The sequence below is a fragment of the Chroicocephalus ridibundus genome, chromosome 6 (assembly GCF_963924245.1).
Source record: "Chroicocephalus ridibundus chromosome 6, bChrRid1.1, whole genome shotgun sequence".
NCBI lineage: Eukaryota > Metazoa > Chordata > Aves > Charadriiformes > Laridae > Chroicocephalus > Chroicocephalus ridibundus.
Genome location: NC_086289.1, coordinates 39,750,938 through 39,777,184, shown reverse-complemented (window position 1 = coordinate 39,777,184; position 26,247 = coordinate 39,750,938). Strand labels below are relative to the sequence as shown.

Sequence of the window (26,247 nt, the reverse complement as noted above, 5' to 3'; positions counted from 1 at the left end):
TGTCCCTTGGCTGGTGGCATTCAGCTTCCCAGAACATTTCTGAAACCAGCAGACCAAACCCCAAAATCTGGGATAAGGCACCATGTTCCTGGGCTACTCTCAGTGCTGTGTCCATGAGCTGATACGTGCTCCTGAGGCATCACATCGCATGGCCGGGCTGAGGCTGCTGCACCCTGTTACAGGCAGAGAAAGACCCTGCTGAGCACAGGACTAAATTAGGGGGTGTACCCTGGCATCACAGCATCGTGCTGCTTTCTCCCCACAGCTGCACGAATCCGGCATGCCAGACGCATGCCCCAGGATGGGATTCATCCAGCATGGGAAAGATGCAAAGGACCACTTGGAAGCTTCTCTGTAAACTAATGTGAAAGTCCATATGAGTCAGTTAATTCACCTCAAAATACGAGATACGGAATCAGCCGCATGAGAGCCCAGCAGCAATGGCAACTCAACTAGACTAACACTCATCCTGTGAGACCTGGGAAGTCAACAGCAAGGTTTAATGACCCTCCCTTGTCTCTGGCGGAGAAGATACATGACACGGCCTGAAAGAGCACTGCCAACGCTTCAGTAGTTTTATACCCTTGAGCTGAACTGCGAAGTTGTGTGCGCATCCTCTGAATCAGCACTCAAACAAAAGAAACAATTCAATTTACAGAACATTTTAGATCCTCACCTGGACCCGAATTTAATTACTCCACAATTTTCTTAGCAGAAAATTCTATGGGGAAAAAAAACCTTTTCAGTTCTCTAGTAATTTGATAGCCTGCTGTGTTTGTGGAGCACATAAAAATATTTTAAGAAAGAAAAAAAAAAAGAAAAGAATCCATTCTTTCTTTCAGGACTACAAAGTAACATAGACTTGGAGCTACAAGTGTTGAAGACGAGATATCCTGCATAACTTTTGGCTCCTCCTCTGAAAATTCTAGTTCCCCAAAATAACTGAGTAATAATAATGAATAATGAAACATTTACTAGTCAGCTAAGTTGGCCTGCTTTTGCTGCAATGTAGAATAAAAAAAGGCATAAGTAGGGGTTATTTCAAGCCTAAGACTATTCCTTCTTTATAAAATAGCCTTTTGACAAAGATTATTTCTACTTGTATATCACACGCAAGGCATGTATCTAGCAGGAAGGAGCACCACTGAGCCAATTTACTCTGCATACAATACCAGCTAAATTATTTAGAAAACAACCCAGAGACAATGTCCATACTTACCCTAATCCTATAAAAGCATATTGGATTGCACACCATAAAGGCAATGTGCTTTCTCACATATTGCTAAAGTTTCTTTTCTTCTTTTTGCATTCCTCACGTATAAGCCTGTCCTCCCAAAAACCTACGTGCACTCCAACTTTTTATTTCAGTATCATTTTTCCCACTCGCAGAAGGAACATTACACCACACTCACCCAAGAGTAATATGCAGAGACAGCCTGACTTCGACCCAGAAGACCTATCTTCAGATCTCAGCACAAAAGGGCTTTTACTGCAATAGTAAGCAATTTCTGAATAAAGCAGGAGTTTACAGCTTTATCTGAGAAGCCACGCACTGCGTTACAGTGCTTCAGAGAAAGTGCACGAACAGAACAACGTTTGGAATTACTGAGAGGAGGGGGGAGAAGATCGCTGAACCAGTGCTTCCCAGCTGGCAGTGGAAGTAGCAAGTGGAAAAGCTGGAGTTGAATAAGCTTTGGTGTGTATTACCTAACTTAATAAAGGTAGCCTAATCACGGAATCACGGAATCTTCAGAGTTGGAAGGGACCTCTAGAGATCATCTAGTCCAACTCCCCTGCTAGAGCAGGACTGCCTAAAGCACATCCCTCAGGGCTGCATCCAGGCGGGTCTTGAAAATCTCCAGAGAAGGGGACTCCACAACCTCCCTGGGCAGCCTGTTCCAGTGCTCTGTCACCCTCACCGTAAAGAAGCTTTTCCGTGTATTTGAACGGAACTTCCTATGTTCTAGCTTGTGCCCATTGCCTCTCGTCCTGTCGCTGGGAACCATTGAAAAGAGCCTGGCTCCGTCCTCCTTAAACCCACCCTTTAGATACTTGTAAACATTAATCAGGTCCCCCCTCAACCTTCTCTTCTCCAGACTAAAGAGTCCCAGCTCTTTCAGCCTTTCCTCATAAGGGAGGTGCTCCAGTCCCATAATCATCTTGGTTGCCCTACGCTGGACTCGCTCCAGTAGTTCCCTGTCCCTCTTGAACTGGGGAGCCCAAAACTGGGCACAGTACTCCAGTTGTGGCCTCACCAGTGCAGAGTAGAGGGGGAGAATGACCTCCCTCGACCTACTGGCCACAGTCTTCCCTATGCAGCCCAGGATGCCATTGGCCTTCTTGGCAACAAGGGCACACTGCTGGCTCATGGATAATTTGCTGTCTACCAGGACCCCCAGGTCCTTCTCCTCAGAGCTGCTTCCCAGCATGTCCGCCCCTAACCTATACTGGTGTTTGGCATTCTTCCTTCCCAGGTGCAGGACCCTACACTTGCTTTTGTTGAACCTCATTAGGTTCTTCTCTGCCCAGCTCTCCAGCCTGTCCAGGTCACACTGGATGGCAGCACGGCCCTCTGGAGTGTCGGCCACCCCTCCCAGCTTGGTATCATCAGCAAACTTGCTGAGGATATACTCTGTCCCCTCATCTAGGTCATTAATGAATATATTGAACAAAATTGGTCCAAGTATTGACCCCTGAGGGACACCACTCGTTACAGGCCTCCAACTAGACTCTATGCCGCTGATCACAACCCTCTGAGTTCTGTCACTCAGCCAGCTCTTGATCCACCTCACTGTCACCTCGTCTAGCCCATACTTCCTCAGCTTCCTAATGAGGATGTTATGGGAGACAAGTGTCAAAAGCCTTGCTAAGGTCAAGGTAGATGACATCTACGGCTCTCCCCTCATCCAGCCAACCCGTTATAACATCATAGAAAGCTATCAGATTGATCAGGCGTGATTTGCCCTTGGTAAATCCATGCTGACCACTTCCAATAACTTCCTGTTCCTCTACGTGTTTGGAGACGACATCCAGAATGAGTCGCTCCATTACCTTCCCAGGGACAGAGGTGAGACTAACCGGCCTGTAGTTCCCTGGGTCCTCCTTCTTGCCTTTTTTGAAGATTGGAGTGATGTCTTCAAAAATGTTATTAATCATTAATGTTATTAATGTTATTAATCATTCTGATTACAGAGGAGGGAGCTAAGAAATGGAATGGGCTCTGTTAAACGCTGCACAAAGCGGGAACTACAGGACATGCATTCTCCAAGCAAAGCCAAACAGAGGGTAGATAACGAAATACGATGCAGCCGGTTGGTGGGAAATGTCCCTCTAAACTCATTATTTATTTATTTGCTAATTTTGCAATTGAATTTAGAATCAAACAATGCAGTGCAAAGAAGTGAAAGGGAAAAAGGCAGAGGGGAAGCGGACCAAAGGGCCAGGTGCAAAACGAACCCAAACAACAGCGTCAGAGAGCGCTGAGGCAAAGACCAAGGCAGCTACAGCAGTACCTGCGACTAACGAACATTTAATAATGGGGAGGAACGTAAGTGCTAGCTCTGAAGAGTGCTTAAATGGCAAGTTCACTGCCACCACCCTGATATGCAGAAAGTCCAGTCACCTGTAATTTGGCTTAATTCAGTAATTATGTGGCAAAAATCATAAAGCAAGCAACAGAATGGTACTTCCCCTATGGGAAAACTAACGAGTCTGAGTGATTTAAATACTGCACCTACATCCAGCAGGAGAGACGCGCTCATTTTCTACAAATTCGTGGCTGAATATTTTAAGCCTGTCGGGAGCGCTTGCAGCAGCACTGCATTTCCAAACCGGTGCCTCTAAGGCGGCCCATCCGAGGGGCAGCTGTGTCTGGCTTTGCTGAAGGTACCGGGAACGCTGGAACCCCAGTGATGCCTCGTAACATCTGATTTCATTATACACAGCCACAGCTTGATAAATACGCTACATTTCAGAGGCGTCCACTCATCCTCCCAATTACTGAACACACCGGCATTCTAACGAAAAAGCAAGCAGGAAGAAATAAATAAAATACAATGATATACACAAGTACCATGTAGAGCACTTGTGTCAGCTGTCCCTATTAAATGCCACCAACTAGCTTCTGCACCTGAGATTAGAAAATACCATTTGCTATATTGTCAACAGCCAAACACAACTGACGGGAAATCATCCACGTTCTGAGCCACTTCCCTAAAGAGAGGGCTGTGCATTCCAGCTCCTATATAAAAAATAGATTATCTCATACACTACAATTATACATAAGATTATATATGATGTACAATGTACATTTGATGTGTATTATGATACATAATTTATAGCAATATATATTACTATAGTGTATATTATGACATTTCTTTTAAGTGGACCACAGTTTCTAAGCAGCAAAGCAGAGCAGACACTCCTTTGAGAAATGATGGCAGTCAACTTTATATATGCAAACTAATAAGTCAGCAGGATGAATATTCATATGCTTAGACTCCCTCAGTATATATCTGAGGATCAGCACTTGATTTTACGTTTGGAGTTCCTAGTAAAAAACCTGCCTGGTCACTTGTACATCGCATTAGAGTTTTGAGTGTGGATTTTCTTTAACTATGGGACTGCTTCATTCTTTTATAAACGTTAGGGTATTAAAGGAATGCAGCCTATAACAGGCCAAAATACGCATGAAGAAAAGTTCCCTGGAATTGTCACATGTGCTATTTCCAGTATTTTTGTCTTGAAAAGTAGGGAACAACCTCTATTAAGATACACACAATACACATGAACATCCAGAAGACAGATGAAGTTGCTACCCAAGAACATTTGCACTTGGATTCCACATCGAGAGGTGGGTCTGGCCAGGAGGCTGCAGGCACCCAGATTCCTCAGCCCGGGAAGGAAAGGTGCCAGGGCGATGCAGAGAGAAGGCAGCTCAAAAGCCGACCAGATACAACTAGTCAAAATATATAAAAAGGGAATCCCCACCGAGACCACACCGAAAAGACACGAGACTACAGAAACTTCTTGATGCGGGAAGTCAGGATTTCAGTGTTTAAATTATGTAAGTTGTTATTAAATAATAAAGTAATTACCTATTGTTGTATCTGTGTACATTTATCAGCAGTATGAGGTGATTTCGATCAGACCCTCTTTCCAATGAAAGATTCCTACACCACCGTTAAAAGATTTTCTTTATACGGATGGAGAAGAAACTCCCTTTTCACTAACGGGACAAAAGAAGAACATGGGACACCTCGTATGATTTTTGAAAGTGAGGAGACAATCCTCCTACCACCCTTCAACAACTCCAGGGCAGTCCCAGTGTAGCTAAGTAAGTTTTCTTTACCCACCTGGTCGGCTCAGAAAGCACACACAATGCAGAAACCATTAACATTGAAAAAGATGCCCAAATGGTTTTGGCTAGCTCTAGTTCAGGAAAAAACAGAGCTCCCCGAGCAGTATTATCTCAATTTTGTGGCATTTACAACAGCCTTTTCAAGAGGAATATCTATGGAGAATTTCATCAAAGCGCTCATTTTGAGCCACTCCATTATTCCATCTCCGAGAAAATGACGCGCCATGTGTAGAAGTGCATATAGAAGAATTTAATTCACAAGATATTTCTGTTACCTATGGGATGAGAAACACAGGTCTCTCTTGGCAATGTGGTGTTTCTGATTTTACCTGGAGGCTTAAGTTTGCAGTCACGTGAAAAGCAAAGAACTAAATGCTCTGAGCATGAAGCTGGCTATTTTATTCCAGTGAAGCTGTTCCTTGCCCAACAAGGAAGCACTCACAAACATTGCTGTGTTTAAAGAACACTCTGTCGTCCGCCTTCACCAAGTTTTCTTGAAGGAGAGGAACACACACTGAATTTTCCACTAAGCCTTGCTCCATTTTCTCTGTCATCTTCCGTAGCAGACATAAATGGACCTATCTGAACAGACATAATTAGAGTTGGGGAGAGAAATGGCAAATCTGACATTGATGTGCAGTCCAGAGGAGCTGAAAAGCTTGTTGATGAAATGAAAGCTGTTGGAGGAAAAGCGAGGTGCTGACAGAATGACTGCAAAGCATCATGCCGCTATCAGAAACGTCAGCTGAAGACATACCCATTGTAGCCCTCAAAAAGCCCAAACGCCTAAACCAAACAGATAATGATGTTTTAAATCTTTTCTTCTGTGGTTTGCTTCCGTTATTTGGACCATTAAGCAATATACATCTCAGTGCTATGCTGAGTAAGCCTTTCCAGTACGGAAGAACTGAATTAGATATTTCTTAATACCTTGTACCCACTCTCTAGTGAAAATTACAGGCAGCTGGGGAGAAGCTGTTATAACTTGTTGCCTGAAGTTGTTTAAATCACTATTTATTTTATTGTGAAAAATCACTATAATTTCAAAAAGTAACCCAGCTGCCCACTTCCCCAACGTGCCCCATCACCAAGTGTTGCAATTGGTGGTTAAATGTTGTATTTTCAGAAATTAATATTTACCGTCACTCCAGTGCCAAAAAAAAAAAAAAAAGAGGAGAAAGAGCCAAATAACTTCTGTAGTGACTAATTTAATGACATACTCTTTTTATCTGTTAATGAATTATACAAAGTGTTCTAATTTTATACATTAGTGCATTATTTGAAATGGCTCAGAAACCTCTCTGAGTGAAAATACTTCTGCCAGAGGTGGTCTCCAAATTATATGTTTTCCCTTTGCCTGTGATTATATCTTCTGTATAGTGCAGGAAAAATCACAAATTCCTATTGTTTTTATGTCCTGCCTGAATTATTAAAGCATTTATAAAAACAAGGAGATGGCATTCTTTTAAACTTTAGGAGGAAAATCCAAGAAATTTGAAGATAGCAATGAAACAAATACATTTCCATGTGAAACAGACAAGTACACACATGCAAAATTTATTTCTGGGACTTCTGCTCTCTGCAAGTATTTTCAATAAAGGATGCGACAATTTTAAGACAAGCTAATGCAACCTTTGCTTGCAAAGTTTGTCCTTGGAAGCCCATCCTCAGAAGTTAAATTCTTCTGCTATACTCATTTGCTGGCCTCACGGTGTTTGGGAAGGTAAAGGCTTCCCAAGCTAATTTTGAGAATTCAAAACCTGGCCATGTTTTCTCATTTTCATACTCATTCAAAAAGCTTCATTCGCTGTGAAATATTTACACATCTGTCAGAGACTTTCATGCGCAAGGGCCAGAACAGCATGAAACAAGTTTTAGAAGCCTCCAACCTGGCAGAAAAGAGTTTTTTGGAGCACGGAGACTGAGGAATGTGGCTCTGGGCCGTTTTCCAAGACCGTGGCAGGATGTGCCAGCTCCGGGCCCTGGAGGAGAAGAGTGAGGGTATGGTTATGGTACGATTTATTGTTGAGGCACTGAACACCGCGGAGACCTGCTGGGGGCTGGAAACAAGCCGCTCCTGTGTTTGCAAAAGGAGATTTTTGCAGGGATGCACAAGGGTGAGACGGTACCTGCTCCTGCCATTCCTGCCGTGCCACCCACTGCAGCATTCACTCCCTCGGTCCCACAACACGCGTGTCATGCATTTGACACTCTTCATTCAAGCCAGGCTTGTCCTACCCTGCTTTCAAACCACCTTCTGTAAGAGCCCTCTGCATTTTGCTGGTGGCCCCTTTGGCTGCAGGACGGTCCAAAACCGGGAAGATCTCAAACACAGCCTAAGTCCAATTTCACACGAGCTCCGTGCCAGGTCATGTAGAAACACAGTACTGAACATATCTTCGTCTTCTCCACTCAACAAAACAGATGCCCAGGAAGGCTACACATTACTGTGTGAGGAGAAAATTGTACAGCGCGGCATGGTGAGGTGAACTTGAAGGCTTAGCAAAGCAAAAGCTAACTTTTCCTATTACTGTCACTAAAATATATATCTTTCTTCATCTCTCCAGTCCACACCAACACCTGACCCTTTTGGAAAGCTAGATCTTAAGTGGTAAGCAACAGACTTCTTTATTATTCTTAGCTCTAGGAAATGGAGTCCCTGTAAATACAGACTATTGCCTGAAAAACTTAGTGTTTCTGACTTTAGAATCTATCAGAGCTAATTTACACCTGGCTCAAAACAGAGAGAGAAACGTGGAACATGTCCTAAATCTCCAGAAGCAAATTCATCGATATATTTTCCTAGCCCAATGAAGACGCGAGCCATTTGGAGACAACACACTTCTTTTTCAGTGAGCGATTATATCATCAACTCTAAGGTATTTCAATTTCCGAGAAGTAAGGCATGACAACTCTCAGGATGGAACGGACATGTTAAAATCTGAGAAATGCCATTCATCACTGATTAAAGTGACAGAAAAGTACAAAGATTGTTTTTAAACAGTTTCCTATAGTATTTTCTTTCCCGTGTGGTCTAATTCATGGTTATATATCTAATGACACCAAGTATAAAAAATTGTCCTTGTCTTACAAAAAGGAGCTAAAAGTGAAAACCTGACTCCTGGAAGCTGATGATGTTGTGGTGAATGAGCGCTATTAAAACATTTTTTACCAAAAGGATTTTAGCTGGCTTCCAGTATGATAAAATACATCACTTCTATTGCAAAGCATTAATGTTTCCCACTACCCACCGTCCATCACAACATTTTATACCTGCTAGGCCTGAATAATGACACCCTGCTACCAATTTTTTGCAATTAAAATTTTATGTAATGATGTTAGTAGCATTAATTGTACCAGTATAAATTTTCTAAATTCTGCTTTCCCTTACAGCTATGTCACCCAAATAAAACAGCAGTGAAGCAATATGGCTCACTGAGACACAATGCCGCAGCCTTTCGGAGACATGCTCTATGCATTTCACAGCCTGGATTTTGACAGATGCAGGTTCTGCGCTCGCAGTTTGGAGGCTCCACTACGGTCTGTATTAGGGGCAGCTCGGAACCTAGTTTCAGGCCGCAAAGCGGGCAGATGTGCAAGCAAAGAAGTGCTGTACCTCTGCCTTCTCCAGGGGAAGGGGAAAATCTGGATTGGGGGCGGGGAGTGCAGTGCTGTCACTCAGCCAGTTGTGCTCCTCGTCAAAACACCCGCTTGCTCATTTTCAAGTCTTTTGGCAAAAAAATGGGTCATGGCATAAAGGGAGCCCTCCTTGTGGAATCTAAACACAAACCAGTGAATTGTCTGATATTTGTAGAGTAAATAAATGTATTACCCTATGAGTTGATCTTTATTTTGCTCCACAAGGGTGGGAGGAACATTAGAGACGATGACTTGCATATCCAACTGATTGACCACAGAGACCTGGAAACAAAAGAGTGAAATTGAATTGGCACTCCCATGCATAACATCCTCCCCAAACAAAAAAGAATGGAATAATTACTTTTCTCCCTTCATAGCCATGCCCTGATGTACGGATTTCTCATTTTAATTCCGAATAAGAGAGCTGGGAAATCTTGCTTTGCTTGGTAGCCAAAACCAATAAACAGCAGGCAAAGATTTAACTAGAACTGTAATTGCAGGACTGCATCAGAATTAGAGATTTTTCAGAGAGTGACTACAAAACCTGTTCTTCGTAGTTTAGACTGTACGTGCCATATTCAAAATCACTTATAAGCATTTTAGTATTTTTGATGACTTGACAGGAAAATCCAACCTTGGAAATATGCAGTTTGCACCAACATAAATGCAAATACCAGATTAATTCAACTAAATCAATGATACTTTGTTAGAAAATCTCAAAGGAAATTGTTCATCTATTTTGAAGTCTTGAGTGTTTTAATCTCCAATTTTTTTTTTAGGTTATCTCTCTCTGCCATAAAATTGCATAACTATGTGCATTTTACCATTGCACTTTTATTTAAAAGGACTGGAAAATGCCTGTTTAATGCACTCAACACTTGTGTGCTTTGTTTAAAAAAAAAATAAATATCTAGAATTCCACGAAAGAACTGACTGACCTCAGAACAAATCTCTCACATTAGCATTTTCTGCTGCAAAAGCAACGTAACTCCTCTGTTTCTCAGCCACAGGTTGGATGGTCAGGGAGCAGAAGGAACTACACGCGTGCGTCAAATTCAGCAGAGTTGGCAAACTCTGCTTCCACATCTCCTGATGTAGTCTCCTCCAGCTATTTTTATCCCAAGAAAAGGCTGCCTTCCAGTAAAATGATTGCATGCTTTTCCCTCCCTTTTAAATGATTTTGCATTTGTAATAGCTCTTTCTCCACCAGCACAGACAAGCTCCCCTTGGGTTGTGAACGGAACAGTTACTTCCCGTACCGGTGGAGAAAATAAAACGTTTCTTAAAACTTGCCTCACGTCCACATAGGCATGACAGCAAACGTTATACTCCAAACCTATACTCCCTATGGAGGATTCTGGAATTAAATTTGGAAAAGTAGGACAATGTTAAACCCAATAAATTTAAAAATCAGAGTTAGCTGATTCAATTCTGAAAGAAAAAAAACAACCCCTGATTTTCAAAAGAGAAGTCTGAGCCCTGTAAAGCCCTTCAGCAGACAAGCCATAATATACTTTCACATCAAACACCGATTCACCAGCTTTGAAGCTTAATTCAACTTTAAATATTTAAATGTTCTTGAAATGTCATCAGATGCACTGATCAGCACGTACAGACTACTGTGTAAGAAAAACACAATTATAATGAACTCAAAATAAATTTTAGACTAAGATCATTGAAAGGAACTCTAAAGCAACAAACAGCGTAATAGAATTAACTATATTAGCCAAGTCAAGCAACCACTCTGCACCTAGGTACTGAGTACTGCACAAATGCAACACTTAAAAAAGGCAATAGTTCTTTTGATATTCAAGGAAATCACAATTATAACTAATTGTTCGAATACAAAAATATGAATAAACATGCATTCATGACAAGCTATAGTAAAACAATGCTGTCGAACAAAAAAATCAAGAAAAAGTTAAGGTTTCCATAGTAACATTAACTTGCTTGCTATCCACACTTGTAAAAGCTTCCATTTTTCAATTATTAAAAATAGCATTGAGTTGAGGAACTGAGTCCAATTTAACTACATTGTAAGAAAAGCTGTAGGGAGAAACTGTTCCCTTCCACTCGAGGAGAGATGGAAACATGCTGGGGGCAGAAGTGGAAGGTGTGTGAAAGCAAAGGCTCTTCCTGAGGCATCACCGTGTTCTGGAAGCATTTTGGGGCAGTTACCAGGGATCTTCCGACCCACCGTTCCTTAGAAAGCTTTTGCTACTTCCAGTCTACTGAGCAAAAATACAGCCAGGTCCCATGATGCTAATTAGCAGGCACCAGCCTAAATTACAGGGCTGGAAGTCAGCGTGTTCAGATGTCTCATGTCCATAAGTATCTGAAGAATACATTGCTAAAAACGAGTGAAGCTCCAGGTTTAATCAAATTAGCACAAACTGGAAGCTTGCAGCAGAGGCAGGGAAAGCATATGATTCTTGATAACCACTAGCACATAAGCGATACCCCTTTGTATCCCATGCTTCATTCACCAGGCACTTTCCAATTTTTCAATCAAGCAAGGCAGAGCCCACTAACAGTCTTGTTCGTTACATGGCACCAACGGATTCCCGGCAGTAGCTTATGCTGAGAGCTGAATGAGGAATGGGCCGTGGAATCCCCCCAAACCCCAATAAACGTTTGATTAAAGATCGTATCATAGTGAATATTCACTGCCCACATTTACATAGTACCTTTAAGTGCTTACTTGCAGCAAACTTACTTTAAAATGTAATTTGTTATTTCTTCTTTTTCTCTCACAGAGGCTAAAAAGGGAAATCCCATCACATGGAACCAAACCGTAGACCTAGGGATGTCTAACTTGAGCCATCCTGCCAGTCCCCACCATCAGGAACAGACTGGTATCCTTCACATGGACCATCCCCCATGGCATGAAAACATTTTACCGGTGCAGTCGGCAGCTTATGCTGCTCCCAGAGCTGTGCAGCACTCTGAGGAAGCATCCTGGCTCAAATTTTGGAGGATACCTTGCTCTGCTCAGGTTCTTTGCAGTACTGTCCCTCTGGTGTTGCCCCACGTCTTCTCCCTAGACCTCCTTCCAGTGCAATCCTATCTTCTTCCCCCACATCTTATTCTCTTGCCCGAGAGTAATTAAATTCATTTCCCTTATCTATGTGCACTCCTTGAGCTTGAATTGAAAGGAATTAACACCTCCCTGTCTCAGCACCTGAGACCACAGTGTCAGCAGGATAAATTCTGTTCAAATCACGAAGCCCAGGAACAGCTTAGTTTAGTTAGAAAGGATCTTCACATATGGATCACGCTTAGAGCAAACCCAAACTTTCATGGTAGGATGGTGTCAGTCTGTAATTGTATCTGCAGCTACTCTTAAGCTTTCACATCTTGCTCAAAAACACCGTACTAGAGCAGTCATCACTCACTCAGACAACCTAAAGATACCTCTATAAATTAATGAGACATACTTCACTTTCTAATTTTAATGTCGATACCTTCTGGCTATATTTTAATATACTATTACTGCATAAATTGCATGCGAATGCCCTATCATTTTGGGAGGTCAAGCATGAGGACATCATACATTATGTTTATTTGCTGAATTCCTGTATAACTCAATATACCAAGTATTATGGCTATCATCTGTATCATTTGACAGCGTTCCCATGAACTAGATAATGCACTTCATCCCTATGACATTATGCTAATATTAATCCAATCCATCACGTTATATAGGCTTTAAAGAAATTTAGCTTTGATGGTTTCTGTGACTGGACTAAGTCAATGTTCTTTCCTCGGCACAAAAACAGGAGCTCAAGGCCTAAAGCCGGTGCCATTTTTGAAACGTCGCTTCCCTGAAAACTTAAAAAGTACCGTCTCAGCCCAAAATTGTGTCTCCCTTCCAGACACGTGCAAACAAGACATGGCAACCTCGGCTTTCCCCACTAAGTCAACTGACTCGCAGCTTTCAGGGACTGTTTGCTCAGGTAGTTGCCTGCACCTCAATACACCCGATCTAACTCTGCCCCAGCAGCTGGGTGCTGATGTTAACACAGAGCACAGCCCAAGTCAGGAAGCCTTCAGCTTGGCTTATTAACCAGGGTTTCCTCCCATGCTAACGCTGCTTCACAGCTCCGGTGTGGGAGCTGGCTGCGCCTGGCTGGCTTGGAGAGCAGGTGGAGATGATCTCTAAATACTTGTGTCCGACCACACAGGTGTGATCTGCTTTATACTTGTAACGCACAAAACCAGCACCTTTTTTGCTGCCGTCTGGGTCCAGAAGACGCAGAACATAACCTAGGGTCCATGTCTAATGCAAACAATTAGGATCGAAATTGAACCATTAACAATGGCTCGTTGAATAAATAAAATACTGAACATCATGTCTAGTGTGCTAACTGAGATGAGGGCTCTGCCATGAAACATGAACACGTTTCATATGGTCACAAAAGCTTTTGGGTTAAAAAAAAAAAAAGGTTTATTTCAGTGACTTAAAAAGATTTAAGTACACACAGTTTATGGCGTTCCTATAGGTCTGCCTGGAAATAAACTTCATGTAGTGTTTGAATTTCCTCAGGAATTATTCCATGACGATAATGCCTGGCTCATACTTACAAGTACTTCTGCTTTGCTGCTCAGTCCTTTTCCATAATCGTCAGTTGCAATGACCTGAAACTTGAAATAGGATCTTCTCATATTTTTGAACAGCATAGCAGTTTTTATTAGCCCTGTGTAAGCTTCAATCACAAAACCTTCTTTACCATCCTTGATTGGAGGAATGATGAGTCTGTATTGCATGGCACTGTAATTCCCAGTGTCTTTATCATCAGCCTAATAGGAAAAAGAAAACAAGCAAAGGCAAATAAAGTAAACATGCATGCAAAGAATCATTAACCTTGTCCTTTAAATAAAGTTGCAAGTTGGTCCAGCAAATTTCTTCCACTCTGACGTTTAAAACATTAGATCCCAGAGAGCAGATATTACTACTACTTTAAGCGGTTCATTTAACCTTGCGGCATACAGTTTTGCTTTTCCAGCAATTTCTTTCTCCTGTGTTGGCACTAAACTGCTCAAAAAAAAAAAAAAAAAAAAAAAAGAAGAAAAATATAAATGGACTTTTCAAAACTGCAACAAACCGAACAGGTAAGAACAATTTAATTCCTAGAAACCTCCACTGCCAAATTCTTGTTGATAATTAAATAGGAAAGAAAAAACCCCCCAGCAACGCATTCACAAACTTACAAAACAAGAACATTCTCCCTCTTCTCAGCGATATTCTGCACCCTCACTGGTTGAGCACATATATTTTTGGAGTAATTTAATCCTTTTTTTTTTAAAATTATAATAAACCAATTAATAAATAAATAAAAAGATTGACTGGCATTCCTGCAATGCTGCACCATGGACGCGATGTACAAACCCAGCGTGGGACACGGAGCTGCCCTGGCATACTCTCATAGCTGAGCTGCTGCAGAATTCGGACGCAGGCCCGGCACTGATGAGGCAGCCCCGGGAGCTACGTTATTTGGCCTGCCTCGTGCCCGACACCTCTGCCTAGCCCCGTTCTGGCCTCTCCAGATCCACTCCTTCGCACCAATCATGCTCCCGTTCAAAACACAGGACCCATACCCAGATGGGAGTGTTTTTAAGGACCGTTATAATGGTTTTCACGTGGCCCGTCTAGGAAGGGGTCAGCGAGATGGTAGCTAATTACGGCCTGTACCTTTGCCCGCTCATTAGACTTGAGCACTGCCTCAGCACCTGGGACATCTCAGCATCTATTAGCAGAGTTTTATCAAAACACTGGCACAATTTCTTCAGCCTGTGGCTTAAGCTAACGTTGGGGAAAAAACACCCTTAACTTCAAAAACGTGCAGGTCTTTGGGTAAAATCCATACTTCACCAGGACTTAAAAACAATAATCACAGCCTAGTCAGGGCTTATGGCAGAGCAGAGTTGTTTACCAGGATACGCCACTGCCATCTAAAAAAGCATTATCTGTGCAAGGTCATTAAGCCTTCAACAGATGACCATTAATCATCATTACCTGCTTCCTCACCATCAGCGAACAAGATCTATAAGGTGGAAACTTTTACTAACTCCTCTTTTGTCTTTATTTTCTGCTAATTTGGAGGGAATACCAATGAGGAGATAACAAAGAGCAAGTCTCTGCAGCACACCGATTGCATTGTGCACCATCAAGAGATACCGGTGCCAGACGAATGATCCAGGTACTCAAAACTGTGTGTGCTTTCCATGCTGCTCCAACTGCTACCAGTCCAGAGATACAACTACACAGCGCTTAAGCGGTAACACCTGGGCTGCTTTAGCTAGAGGCAGGAAACATGTTTCACATAGCACACCAATGTGCTGCAGCCGCCCAAAAGATGACTCCCCCAATGACACTGGCTGCCACTCATCCCAGAGACAGGACTGTTTAAGATGGTCCTTGCATCCTTTCTAAATGTTTTGTTTTCCTCTAAATTGACAAAGCTTTATCTGGCTTGGCTACGAAAAGCATAAATATAAAATGTGTTGAAGTGCTTTTGTTCTCTACTTCTATGATTTTTTTTTTTTAAGGCTTTTAAAATTTAGATTACTACCTCTTGGGTGATCTCAAAGCCTTTTATTAGCATTTTTACGAAAGATGGGGAAGGTTAAAAGCTTTCTGAAATCTACCCTATTCTGTCAGTCAAAAGGTAAAGACAGTGATGAGCTTTTCCAGAGCACTCCTGCTATCCAACAGGCACAGGTAACTGCAGCCCCAAAACATGCCGGAGCCAGCAGACAGGAGCTTGACAGGTAGATTTTCAGGACCAGGCTCATTTTTGGCTTTCCTTTTGACAAGTAAATTGCTGAAGGAATGAATAAATGAAGGCACAAGGAAGTGAGGAAGTGGCTGGACCTAAAAATCAGGTTGATAGGCAAGTGCTAACAGCCATCACTGTTGGAGCGCTAAATGCCAGCGCTCAGCACCGAGCTCAGCCCAGCCCTTCTAAGAAGTGCATAAATGCCCAAACTGCACAAGGGGTCACCTTCATTGCTCCAGCAACCGTGCCAACAGCAGTGACCTCATCGGACACTTACTCCCACCACTGTTTCATCTGAGGTATTCTCAAATTAGCGTGTTGTGGTGGGTTGACCTTGGCCAGCTGCCCGAGGCCCACCCAGCCGCTCTCTCACCCACCTCCTCAACAGGACGGGGGAGAAAATAAGATAAAAAAGCTCATGGGTTGAGATAACGCCAGGGAGTTGTCAGTCACCGTCACAGGCAAAACAGACTCAACTTGAGAAAAATTAATTTATTGCCATATAAAATAGATTTGGATGAAGAGAAGCAAAGACAAAAATTAAAACCCTACCTCAGCTGTGCCTGGGTGTGGGGCTGTTGGAACCGTTTGTGCCCAGCCCAAGGCAGCACTGGCCTCCCCGCACAGAGACCCCTCGGCTCCTGCTTGGGCACGGGCACCCTGTACACATCTAAATATCAAATATTTCATTTCAAGTACCTGTTCTTAACCAAATGCAAAGGAAATCTTAAAATGACAACTGAAAGATTCCACGGGATTACTATTACTACTAAAATTATTCTTACTAAAGAAACTTTTAAAACCAGCATAACAGCAATAGAACATCCTTGACAATATCAAACTATAGGTTACAGAGACATTCAAAGTATCTTCTGTTGGTGCTTTTTGGATCAATTTTGCCTACATTCTCTAGGAGAGCTTTACATCCTCCATGTACTCAAAAAAGAGATCAGGAAGCGTTTGCCTGTAGGAGCAGGGATAACATTTGGGACAATCCAACCGGAAGAGCACCTACACGCTGCTCGACAGACAAGAAGGAAACCTCTTTGGAAAGGATTTCATGGTGATGCAGAGCAGCCAACTTTCAGAAATAATCACTTCTTTGCCTCATAGCTAACAAGTCACTGCGTGGGTGCATCTAAGACCAGGCAAATACAGGTTGTACAACACAGCTCAGTTCAAAGCCATGAACAACAGAGAAAAGACTGGTTTGACAAACCCCACTAGCTTATCCACGCTCAACTTTGCATGTTGGTAATGGAGCTGGGGAAGACAAAAAAAAAAAAAAAAAAAAAGACTAATTCCTGTAACAGCATGTGTTCCGGCACATGAGGCACAGGTAGCAGAGCACTATCTGATCCGGCTCCTTTGGGGACTTCACCGTAGCGAGACGGGATTTACAGAGACTGTCCAGCTAACTGCCGCAGGCTCTCTGGAGGTGCCCTGCCAGATGAGCACTACGCCCTTTCAATAAAAAGCCAATTTCATTCTTAAAATGGATTTATTAGATTGGTTCCGCTGGGCCGTAAGCCTATCATTTTTTTAATATCAGCAAATTCTATCTCAATAGAAAGATATGACTTTTAATAGTAGTTTGTTTCAATAACAACAGAAATCAATTTCACCTTCAGTATTTCACGCTTGTGTATGTGTGCAACTGAGGACAGCCAAAATTTGAATCCAAATTAGGGTATCAATATTGCAGGCAGAGACATTAAATAAAGTCAGCCGTTCTGAAAAAATGTCAGGCTAGTGTAGTTGCTCAGAAGTAATGGTACGATAAGTCTTGCAGCTGAGTTTAATGCATGAAACTCCAGTGAAAGAGGCATTTTGAATTTTAAGCATGCAGCCTCTAAAATCCTGCAGTTGAGATGCCCAAAGCTGGTAGACAGGCTGCAAGCTGATTTTCAGAAGTTCTGAGAACTCAGTGGCACCCCCGAGAAACTGATGGCCTCGGCATCATTACAGCTCGGGCTATTTCCATCCCAGAAACCATCTACGTGCAGACGAGCAAAGCCAGGTGCAAAATGACCTGAGGAACTTGGGAAAACCATCAGATTTCAATTTCAAATATTTTAACTTTGTTGTTCCCATTTCCCCCCTTTCCACCGCTATTTATACTTTGATCAAACCTAATGACGCTCAGCGTAACGTTCAGCTTTGCAGGACCACCAGAGAGAGCCTGTGAGCTGCCGACACTAACGTACCGACTTCCTTAATACACAGTAAGAATGTTTGCTATTCTTGTAATTTGTCCTGAAGGTAAATATTTTTGACACTTCATTAGGAAGAGATATACGACATCTCAAGAGTTGCGTTATGACTGTCAAAGAAGAGAAAGAGCTATAGTTAATCTTAATATTACAGCAGTATATCTTCCTTTTGTTATGTGCAAGAAATACAGATGTCTCCTAAATTCTGCTATGATTGAGTACGGATAAATACGTAGGATTTTAGGAACTACCAGGCCAAATTCAGCCCTCCTGGAACTGAAGGTAAGTGTGCCCACACAAATGGTGTTTTGTTGGCATTGCTGTGCACCGCCTCCAGCCCTTACCTGTCCTCTCCCACGGGGAAAGAGGCGCAACTCTTGGTGTCCTCCCTAACCCCACCATAATAACACACCACACCAGCCAGGCATCAGCTGAAATACACTGCTCTAACATTGAGGGTATTTACTGCAAAGTCATTAACAGTTATTTTTTTTACAACTTTATTGGCAGCTATCTCTCCTGGAGCAAAAAGACCAATAAGCCAAGTGTCCTCGGTGACTACATCTCCTATCCATGGGTTGCCAACAAAACGCGCAGCAAGTCATTAAGAAACGTAAAAATTCCTGGCACAGCAGAGGCAGCAAAGAGACGGATGCTGTCAGCGCCGGGTTCCCTCTCAGATAAGCGATGTCTAATTCAGCCCAGCACTGCAGAGGCAACGGGATGAAGGGTACAGCTGCTCTCCTGCCAACAAAAAGTGCTTTCAACACATGAGTTGCCTTAAAACAGAGAGGGAGCAGAAGGGTACTTTGTTTTGTTTGGTTTACAGCTTTAGGAGGATTGTGAGGGGAAAAAAAGTGTAGCTTGAGTATGGGAATATATAGGACTCACTAGAGGCGAGTCAAACTGCATGTCTGGAAGCCAAGAGATGAAAATATAGGAGCTGAAAACTGTCAGTGACAGAGATCCCTTTAGTGGTGCCTCTGTAACCAGTTACAGTTTGTCCTGGTATATATGTTTTTTTCTGGTGTAATTAATTAACACAAGACTTGGGTTGCGTTTGAGCACTTCACACAGCAGCTGTCCCTACCGGCCATTCAAATTCTTATGGCTAAGAATCCGGTGGGAAGAGGTCTGTAAAGGACGGTGAGTTTGAGGAGCAGATGCCAGGAGATGCAAAGCGATGGAATTCTGCGGCAGCTTGTGGCAAAAACAAGCTGATGACCCTGAGTTCCAAAGTGCTAAAGACAGGTAACCATGTAAAAAAGCACAGGAGTGAAGAAATACAGGGGAAAAAAAAAGAAGAGGAAAACTGCAATAGCCACAACAAACTCACTGGCGTAAGCGACTGTGAATCACAAAGCAAAACCGCCTCTAAAACAGTACAATGGCAGATGTGGCTTCAGAACTGAAAATATTCAACAATCTGTAAATTCCTACTAGCAAAAATGGTCTGGTTCTAAAAGCTATTTTATGTACCAGCATCTAATTGGAAACAGTTGAACCTGCCATCTGCTTAGTGGCACTAAGCGAGGGAGAAGGAAAAAAAAACACCCGGCCAGTCCCATTCGTTTTCCATACCCCGTTAGCATCCTCGGGCTCGTGATTAAGGGTGACCCTGCTAGGGAGACTGGAAAACATTTAAAATTAACAATTGCATTTAACTCTAAGCAGCTAATTTGAATTTAGCTCATGCTGAGAATGATATTTTTATGTATCGCCTCATGATTATGCAATAGCTTCAGGAGCTACAGTTCATGAAGATTTTAATGCTCATCCCAAACAAGCCACCACCAAACACGTCAGCCCCCGGGCAATTTGGTGGCAGTATCAGAGTGTCACTGCCACATGGCATTGCTTTCACAAGTCTCTCTGGGTGAGGGGACGTAATGCTGTGATTGTGTGGCCACACAGATGTGCCTCGCACTACAATATTCCCTGTGGAAGTGTGCAGACTTCAGAAATGTCACATACTCACCTTTCACAAGGGTTGCAAGGAGCCAAAGATTAATTAATTTATCCTTTAAATGCATTGTTTATTAGGTGTGATTACAACAAAGATGAAAAGAGCGGACTCTGCTAAGCGTATCGCTGACTGCTGCCCAGCCTGCTCCAAGTAAGCCCCAGCTCCACAGGGACTTCTGAGAAATACAGGTAGTAGAGAGAAAAAAAGTAAGTGAGAATTATTCACTTCTTCCTCCAGTGGTGACAAAATGGTGCCATGGTGTGGAAACATGGATCAAATTGGATAGGCTGTCTCGTGGGAAAAAATGTTGAGGAAGAGGTGTTCCCAAACTCGTATTCTGAAAAAAAAATGTTGATTTTATAGCATTTTCCTGCTATGCCAATAGCAGTTACTGCTCGATATGGTAGGTTTATGTGAGTGTGCTGGGAGAGAGTGCAGACCATGCAGCTGATCCGCCATGGGATGGGAATGATCCAGCACTGCCAACACTCCAGGAATCCTCACCTCTTCCAGCTCCTGCGGGAGTACTTTACCCTGGAAGGCACGTGCAGGACTAACAGTCTTAAAAATGTTAGAAAATAACATACTAATTGAAATAATCTAATATTACATTTGAAAAAATCCCAACGGGTAGTAGAGTTTTTCTGAACATGGCCAAAGGAAAACAATCGTACTGTTTTTTATAGTAAAATGTTTAGTAAGCCAACATATTATCTAGAGGTATGTTCTTTGAAAGAAATTACCTGCGTGCTTGGAATTGCTGCAATATTATTCTTAGCAGGGCAAGCAGCTTCCTGTCAGAGGCCAGATGTTACAGCAGCTGCGCGTGTTTGAGGGTGCGCTGCTGTCACTGCAAATAGGCTTCAAAGTAGATTTTTACTTCTACCAAGTAAGTTTTTCCCCCTGCAGATGACTCTCTGTGATTTGCAAATCCTGTTTTAACTAATACAAGATTGTGACTGGCAAAGCAGTTCACTTTTACACAGAAGCTGTTCTCTTGTGTAACACGCAAAAGCAAACTTAGAGAAGGGACCGCTTTGTCTTTCACAGCAGAAAGCCCTCTCAGGGTGCCTAGGGTTGAACGTCACTTCTATAGAACTTGCCACTCTGAAGATTTACTTGTCGTCCCAAGGGAAAAGGAAATATCGCAAGAAATCTAGAGGTTATGGGCATGAATAGAAAATAACTGGAGATTAACATGGAGAAATGCATCTGGGCAAAAAAGTAATCCCAGTATTCTCTCTATATGTAACACACATCCATAACCGGGAATTTTAGACGTGTTTTATCAATTGCTTTAGATCAGTATGCAACTCCTAAGATAGACTGCTTTCAAGGATTATGGTTAAGAGTAATTCCTGTTCTCCTGTGTGTCATCGGGGTAAAAACCTGTAGCAAAAAATGGCTTCGTTTTATTTTGCAGTTCTGTACATTTGAGATATTCAAAGAGCAATAAAGGACGAAGTTACGTTATGAAGCCCATCAGAAAGGGGCACAAAATGCAGGTCCAAAATCAAAATTTGATCAACCGTGTTGTAAGAACAGAGTTTTCTTCAGGATGTAACTGCATTTCAGCCCCTCCGGCTCCCATTAGCACCATCAGCCCGCTCTGCTGGCTTCAGTGTGAGCCTCTTCTATCAAACACAAGTCCAAACACTGGCATTCGCTGGCATTTATTTGGCAAGCTGCCTTCTCTGCAAACATTTTCAGGACAAAAATATACCTTTATAAACTGAGCAGTAATTTAGGAAAAAACTCTCCCTTTCTGTACTTGACTTAGCACCTCTGATATTTCCTCATTTAAATGCACTTCAACAAACAAAACTAGAGAGATTAATATAGTAAAAAAAAAAATGTTTAAAAAGAAAGGGCTAATAATGCACCATTATAGCAAAAAGTCAATTCCCGCCAGTAATTTCCCTAAAGATTGTCTTGATTTTGGTCTTATTTTTATAGAGCAGATTGAAAATAATTGTGCTTGTGGCTAAAGGAGGCCTGGCGCTAATTCTGAGGGGAAAACCAGGAGTTACATGAAAATACCAGTGGCAAAGCAAAGGAACTAATTCTAATAGAATGAAATGCAAAGCAAATCTCAAACCACAAAATTCATAAATTAGTAGTTATGAGCACTACATCTGTTTTTAATTAACGTATTCATAACAAAAAGCAGGAGAAGGCCTTTCATCATGCAAATGGGCTCTTATATACATTGAAACTTGTGGAAAAAAAAAAAGAGAATTGCAGGAAAAGCAAGAGAATAAAAGGTTATTGCAACACCAATCCCCATCAGGACTGTCCAACACCTGAAGCCTTTTTCTGAGCACACCAGAACTGTAATTAAAGCCATTATCCAGGTTGCTGTCCCAGCACCGCAGGCCCAGTGCAGTGGTCGCAGAGTGACAGGAAAACCCAAATAACCAGGAATCCGGATGTCCTGGAGCTTCCCACCCCCATGGCTCTGCCCACCCTTTGGCCTGGCATCACATCACCAACCGGGACTCAACCGATCCCATCGGGGCATCCTGTATCTTGGATAGGCTTTGGGGGGAACGAGTAGGCTAAAAAATACGGCGGTGGGAAATTGCCTGTGGATTTGAGATGCGATAATCAGCCTCCGCTATCTTTTCAAGAGAAATGGTATTTAACACAGCTCCATGTTCCCTGCAGAGCTATTAGCAATCTAAACATGGTCTTTAAGACGCAAGGACTAAAGCCTCGGTCAAAAAGTGCCATTTTTTTCTTAGAGACATTAGTCCTTAGCAGCCTTCAGATGACACTAACCCTAAAACAATCATATTCACATAGAATAATGCATATGGCATATCATTAACCAAATTAATTCTAATTGAAAGTGACTTTTTGCTTCACAAAACATTTTTCAAGAGGGGAAGAACTGGGCTTTGGTGGGAGGGGGGAAACTTTCTTCAAGCCACAGAGTACACAATGATTTAAGCAACTGGAGTTAAACATACAGAAGTTCAGCAGTATATTTGTGACAAATTTGTCTAAAACTAATTTACATAAATTGCTATATTAAAAATTAATGACTAGAGCAAATCATTAAGTACTGTTTAAAGAGGAACTAATTGTGGTTACTTTTTTTTTTTTTAATTTGGAAGCCATAGTTTTTGCATAGGGCCATAAAGCTTATCGTCTCATTATTACATAAATTACACTCATCAAAAATGAGCCGTTCTTACGTAGAAAGACAGAGCGCTAGTTGGGAATAACTGAGGAAACACCAGGATGAGACAGCACCGGAGGGCTGCCGCAGCCTGAGGGGGTGTCAGCAGGACACCCATTCCCCGGGGCAGAATCTGCCCCTCAGCCCCCGGTTCCCTCTGGGGAAGTGCCGGGACGCAGCTGGGCAGGAGGGCTGTGGGCACCGGGACACCCGCCTTGGCCTGGGCCGTTGCTGGAAGAGGCCACCGCAGATCCTGGTGTGGCGGGATGACGTGGAGGTGAGGATCCGGGCGCTAGCAGAGCCGCTGATCCTTTCCTGCCATAGAAGCACCTCTCCCTATTCATGCCAGCGCTGTTCCAACATTTCAGACTGTTTTTCTTTTTGAACTATTGCAAAACTAGATACATTTAAAAAAACTTAAAATATTGTTTACCTCTTGCTTATTTTAACCCATACACTCTGTGAAATGAAGACACAGTGAATTTCAACCCAGATTATAAAGTAATTTTGAACCTCCTTAGTATCTACACTGGTAAACACCTGTAATTAGTACTTCCTAGCTAACGTCTCTCAGCTCATCTTCTCTATTTCCTATTTGATGAAAAGGAAAAATTATATTAGCTTAAACTGCCACTAAACGGTAACTGCTGGCAAGTGCCTGCCACTGTGATTATTATGCTTAACGAATGTAATTACAGCAATGGCAAATAAAAGCAGGCATGCCCTGTAAATCACATCTAACTGCTTGAGCCATATCAAGATCTAAATACTGGCCATTCCCATTACTGCAATTAACCCACCCATCCAGTGATCTTTTCCCACGGTTATTCCACCAATGGCGACTGGACAAAGCAAAGGCCGTCTCCAACCTCTCACAGACAAGAGGAGCCGGGTCAAAGCAGCGCCAGGGGGTCCAGAAAGACCTGCCCACTTGTGAAGCTGCCCCAGAGCTTTGGCAGACACATCTCTTGACCGGTGCAGCCGCGCTGGTGCCATTGCCCTCCCAGCCTCAGGAATGTGTTGGAAACATCAGGAAGCTGAAACTGAAGATATGGGAACATAACAAAGAACTGTGTGGTGGTCATCCAAACCCTCTGCTAAAGCCACCAACGGCTTTGACCTTGAGCTTTTAGGAGAAAGGAAAAGTTTCAGGATGAGTCTTGGATTTCTGTCATGATACTTTCCTCAAAAATGGATGCATGAATAAACGGTAACAGAAACCAAACCACTGTCTGGCACTTGGGCTTTAGATGGAATTCCAGACTCTGACCTTCCGATGTAAAAGGCTGAAATAGATACAGGCACCCAGAAGCTGAGTCGTTACCTCAACTCAAGTATGATGTACTTAAGCTCCCCTTTGCTTCCAATGCAAATAAACTCGCAATGACCAGCTTCTTGCCATAAATCTCACCCTTATTTTCAACCAACAATATCTCCTCCTTCTGCCACACCAGAAAAAAGACATTTCCCACTAATGGACACAGCGCTGGTGTTTCCAAAATCCAGGCTTGCAGAAGCAGCATCCTCTGCCAGCCCGTCAGAAGGCCCTTGTTGGAGAATTTTATGGTATCCATTGAGGCAAATCAAACACACATTTGTGCTTACAATATAAAAATATAATTAATGAATGTGATTTATTTTCTCTGAAAGTCTGCTATAATACTGGTATCTCGTAAATTCTGCTATAAAACTTGTGTTATACATAACTTTTTGCTACTATATGAAGGCAATCAAATAGAGTGCCAAATGGTTGCCTGCCCTTAACACTTCCAATGCTTGGGCAAGGAGGTCACCTCAAAAAAAGGAGAACTTTGCCATATTTTATCACTTTCACATGGGAAAGGAAATGTAGGTGCTCACAATGTGAGTTATCTTCACTTGTGACTTAGATATCCCTTTCCGTGATCTATACCAATTTATGGTACATAATGGTTACACAATTGACAAGAGTCATGAGAAATACATCACCGTTAACTTGAGTTGCATTTTTATGATATGAAAGCAGAAGATGGATCCTACCTCACTCTGATCAAGTGGGGTTTTTTTTCTTCTTATTCTCTCTTCATTGAATTATAGAATCATAGAATCTTCATAGTTGGAAAGGACCTTTGAGGTCATCGAGTCCAACCATTATTAGGAATTAGGTTGTCCTTGTTTCTCTTCTGATACACCCTGCTGCTTTACAGATCTCATGTATCCCCTGTGCAACGTCTTAAGCATCTCCCCTCACTTGGAGAACCAAACCTTGACAACTGCCTCTACGTATTGACAGCACAGTAAATGCCCCGGTAGAAAACCATGTTCGGACTTACAGCAGCCCTGTCCATGGGTGCGGGAACTGACATGGGTCATTAGGAGCATGGATAGTCCCGTGAAGGGATACAAAAATAAGGGACCTGGAGAAGGATAAGTAGAAGTTCGTATTAAACATAGACACACACACACACGGTGACTGATATGGAAAAGGTGGTCCGGGAATTTTGAAACATCTGACTTGACTATCCAAATCATCCACTACTAATAGAAGTCTTTGACTTTTCGGTTTTGAAGCAAAATCTGTCACATGCAGATAAAAATCAAGAGAAAAAACCAAAGAAGCTAGGAGTTAATCAACAGAGTCCCTGCCGTACCTCTAGAATGCCTAATTTTGTTAATACAAAGAAAACACTGGCTCAAAGTCTATTCTTTTTTCAGTAACAACAATCTTACACTTTAATTTAAAATAAACACTTTCTCCTTCCCTCAGGATAATGGAATGTACATAAGAAACCAATTTAAAAGTTAACGTCACTGCTACACATTTAGTACCTATTTATTGCTGCTATCTCCTTGAGGTACAGGGGAAAAACCGGCAAGTTTGGGTCCTAGTATGCAGGAAGTCTTGTGTACGTTTTACAGCAGTGACTGCATGGCATTGCTGTGACAAATAACATGACACTAGTCGTAATCAGAAAATGTTGGTTCGCTCTGAGATCCAATAACAATGATTTCAACCACGTATAATATGCAGTTTTACATCTTTCGGTCATAAACTTGTTTTTGCTAGTCCATGTTCAAGGACCATCAAAGTTGTTGTCAGTGGCAGAATGAGAATACACTCAGAATAT

General features: G+C 42.3%; 1 protein-coding gene across 22 annotated transcripts in view; it reads right to left on the bottom strand.

Annotated features, from left to right (window-relative positions):
- The window catches only part of PCDH15 (protocadherin related 15), an 811,115-nt gene that overhangs the window by 38,273 nt on the left and 746,595 nt on the right, over positions 1 to 26,247 (bottom strand). For all 22 annotated transcript variants that reach the window (XM_063340181.1, XM_063340176.1, XM_063340196.1 and 19 more), the window contains 2 exons: positions 13,583 to 13,798; positions 9,192 to 9,280 (listed from right to left, as the gene is read on the bottom strand). In XM_063340181.1, coding sequence (XP_063196251.1) covers positions 9,192 to 9,280; positions 13,583 to 13,798 — 305 coding nt within the window. The remainder of the gene's footprint in view (positions 1 to 9,191; positions 9,281 to 13,582; positions 13,799 to 26,247) is intronic.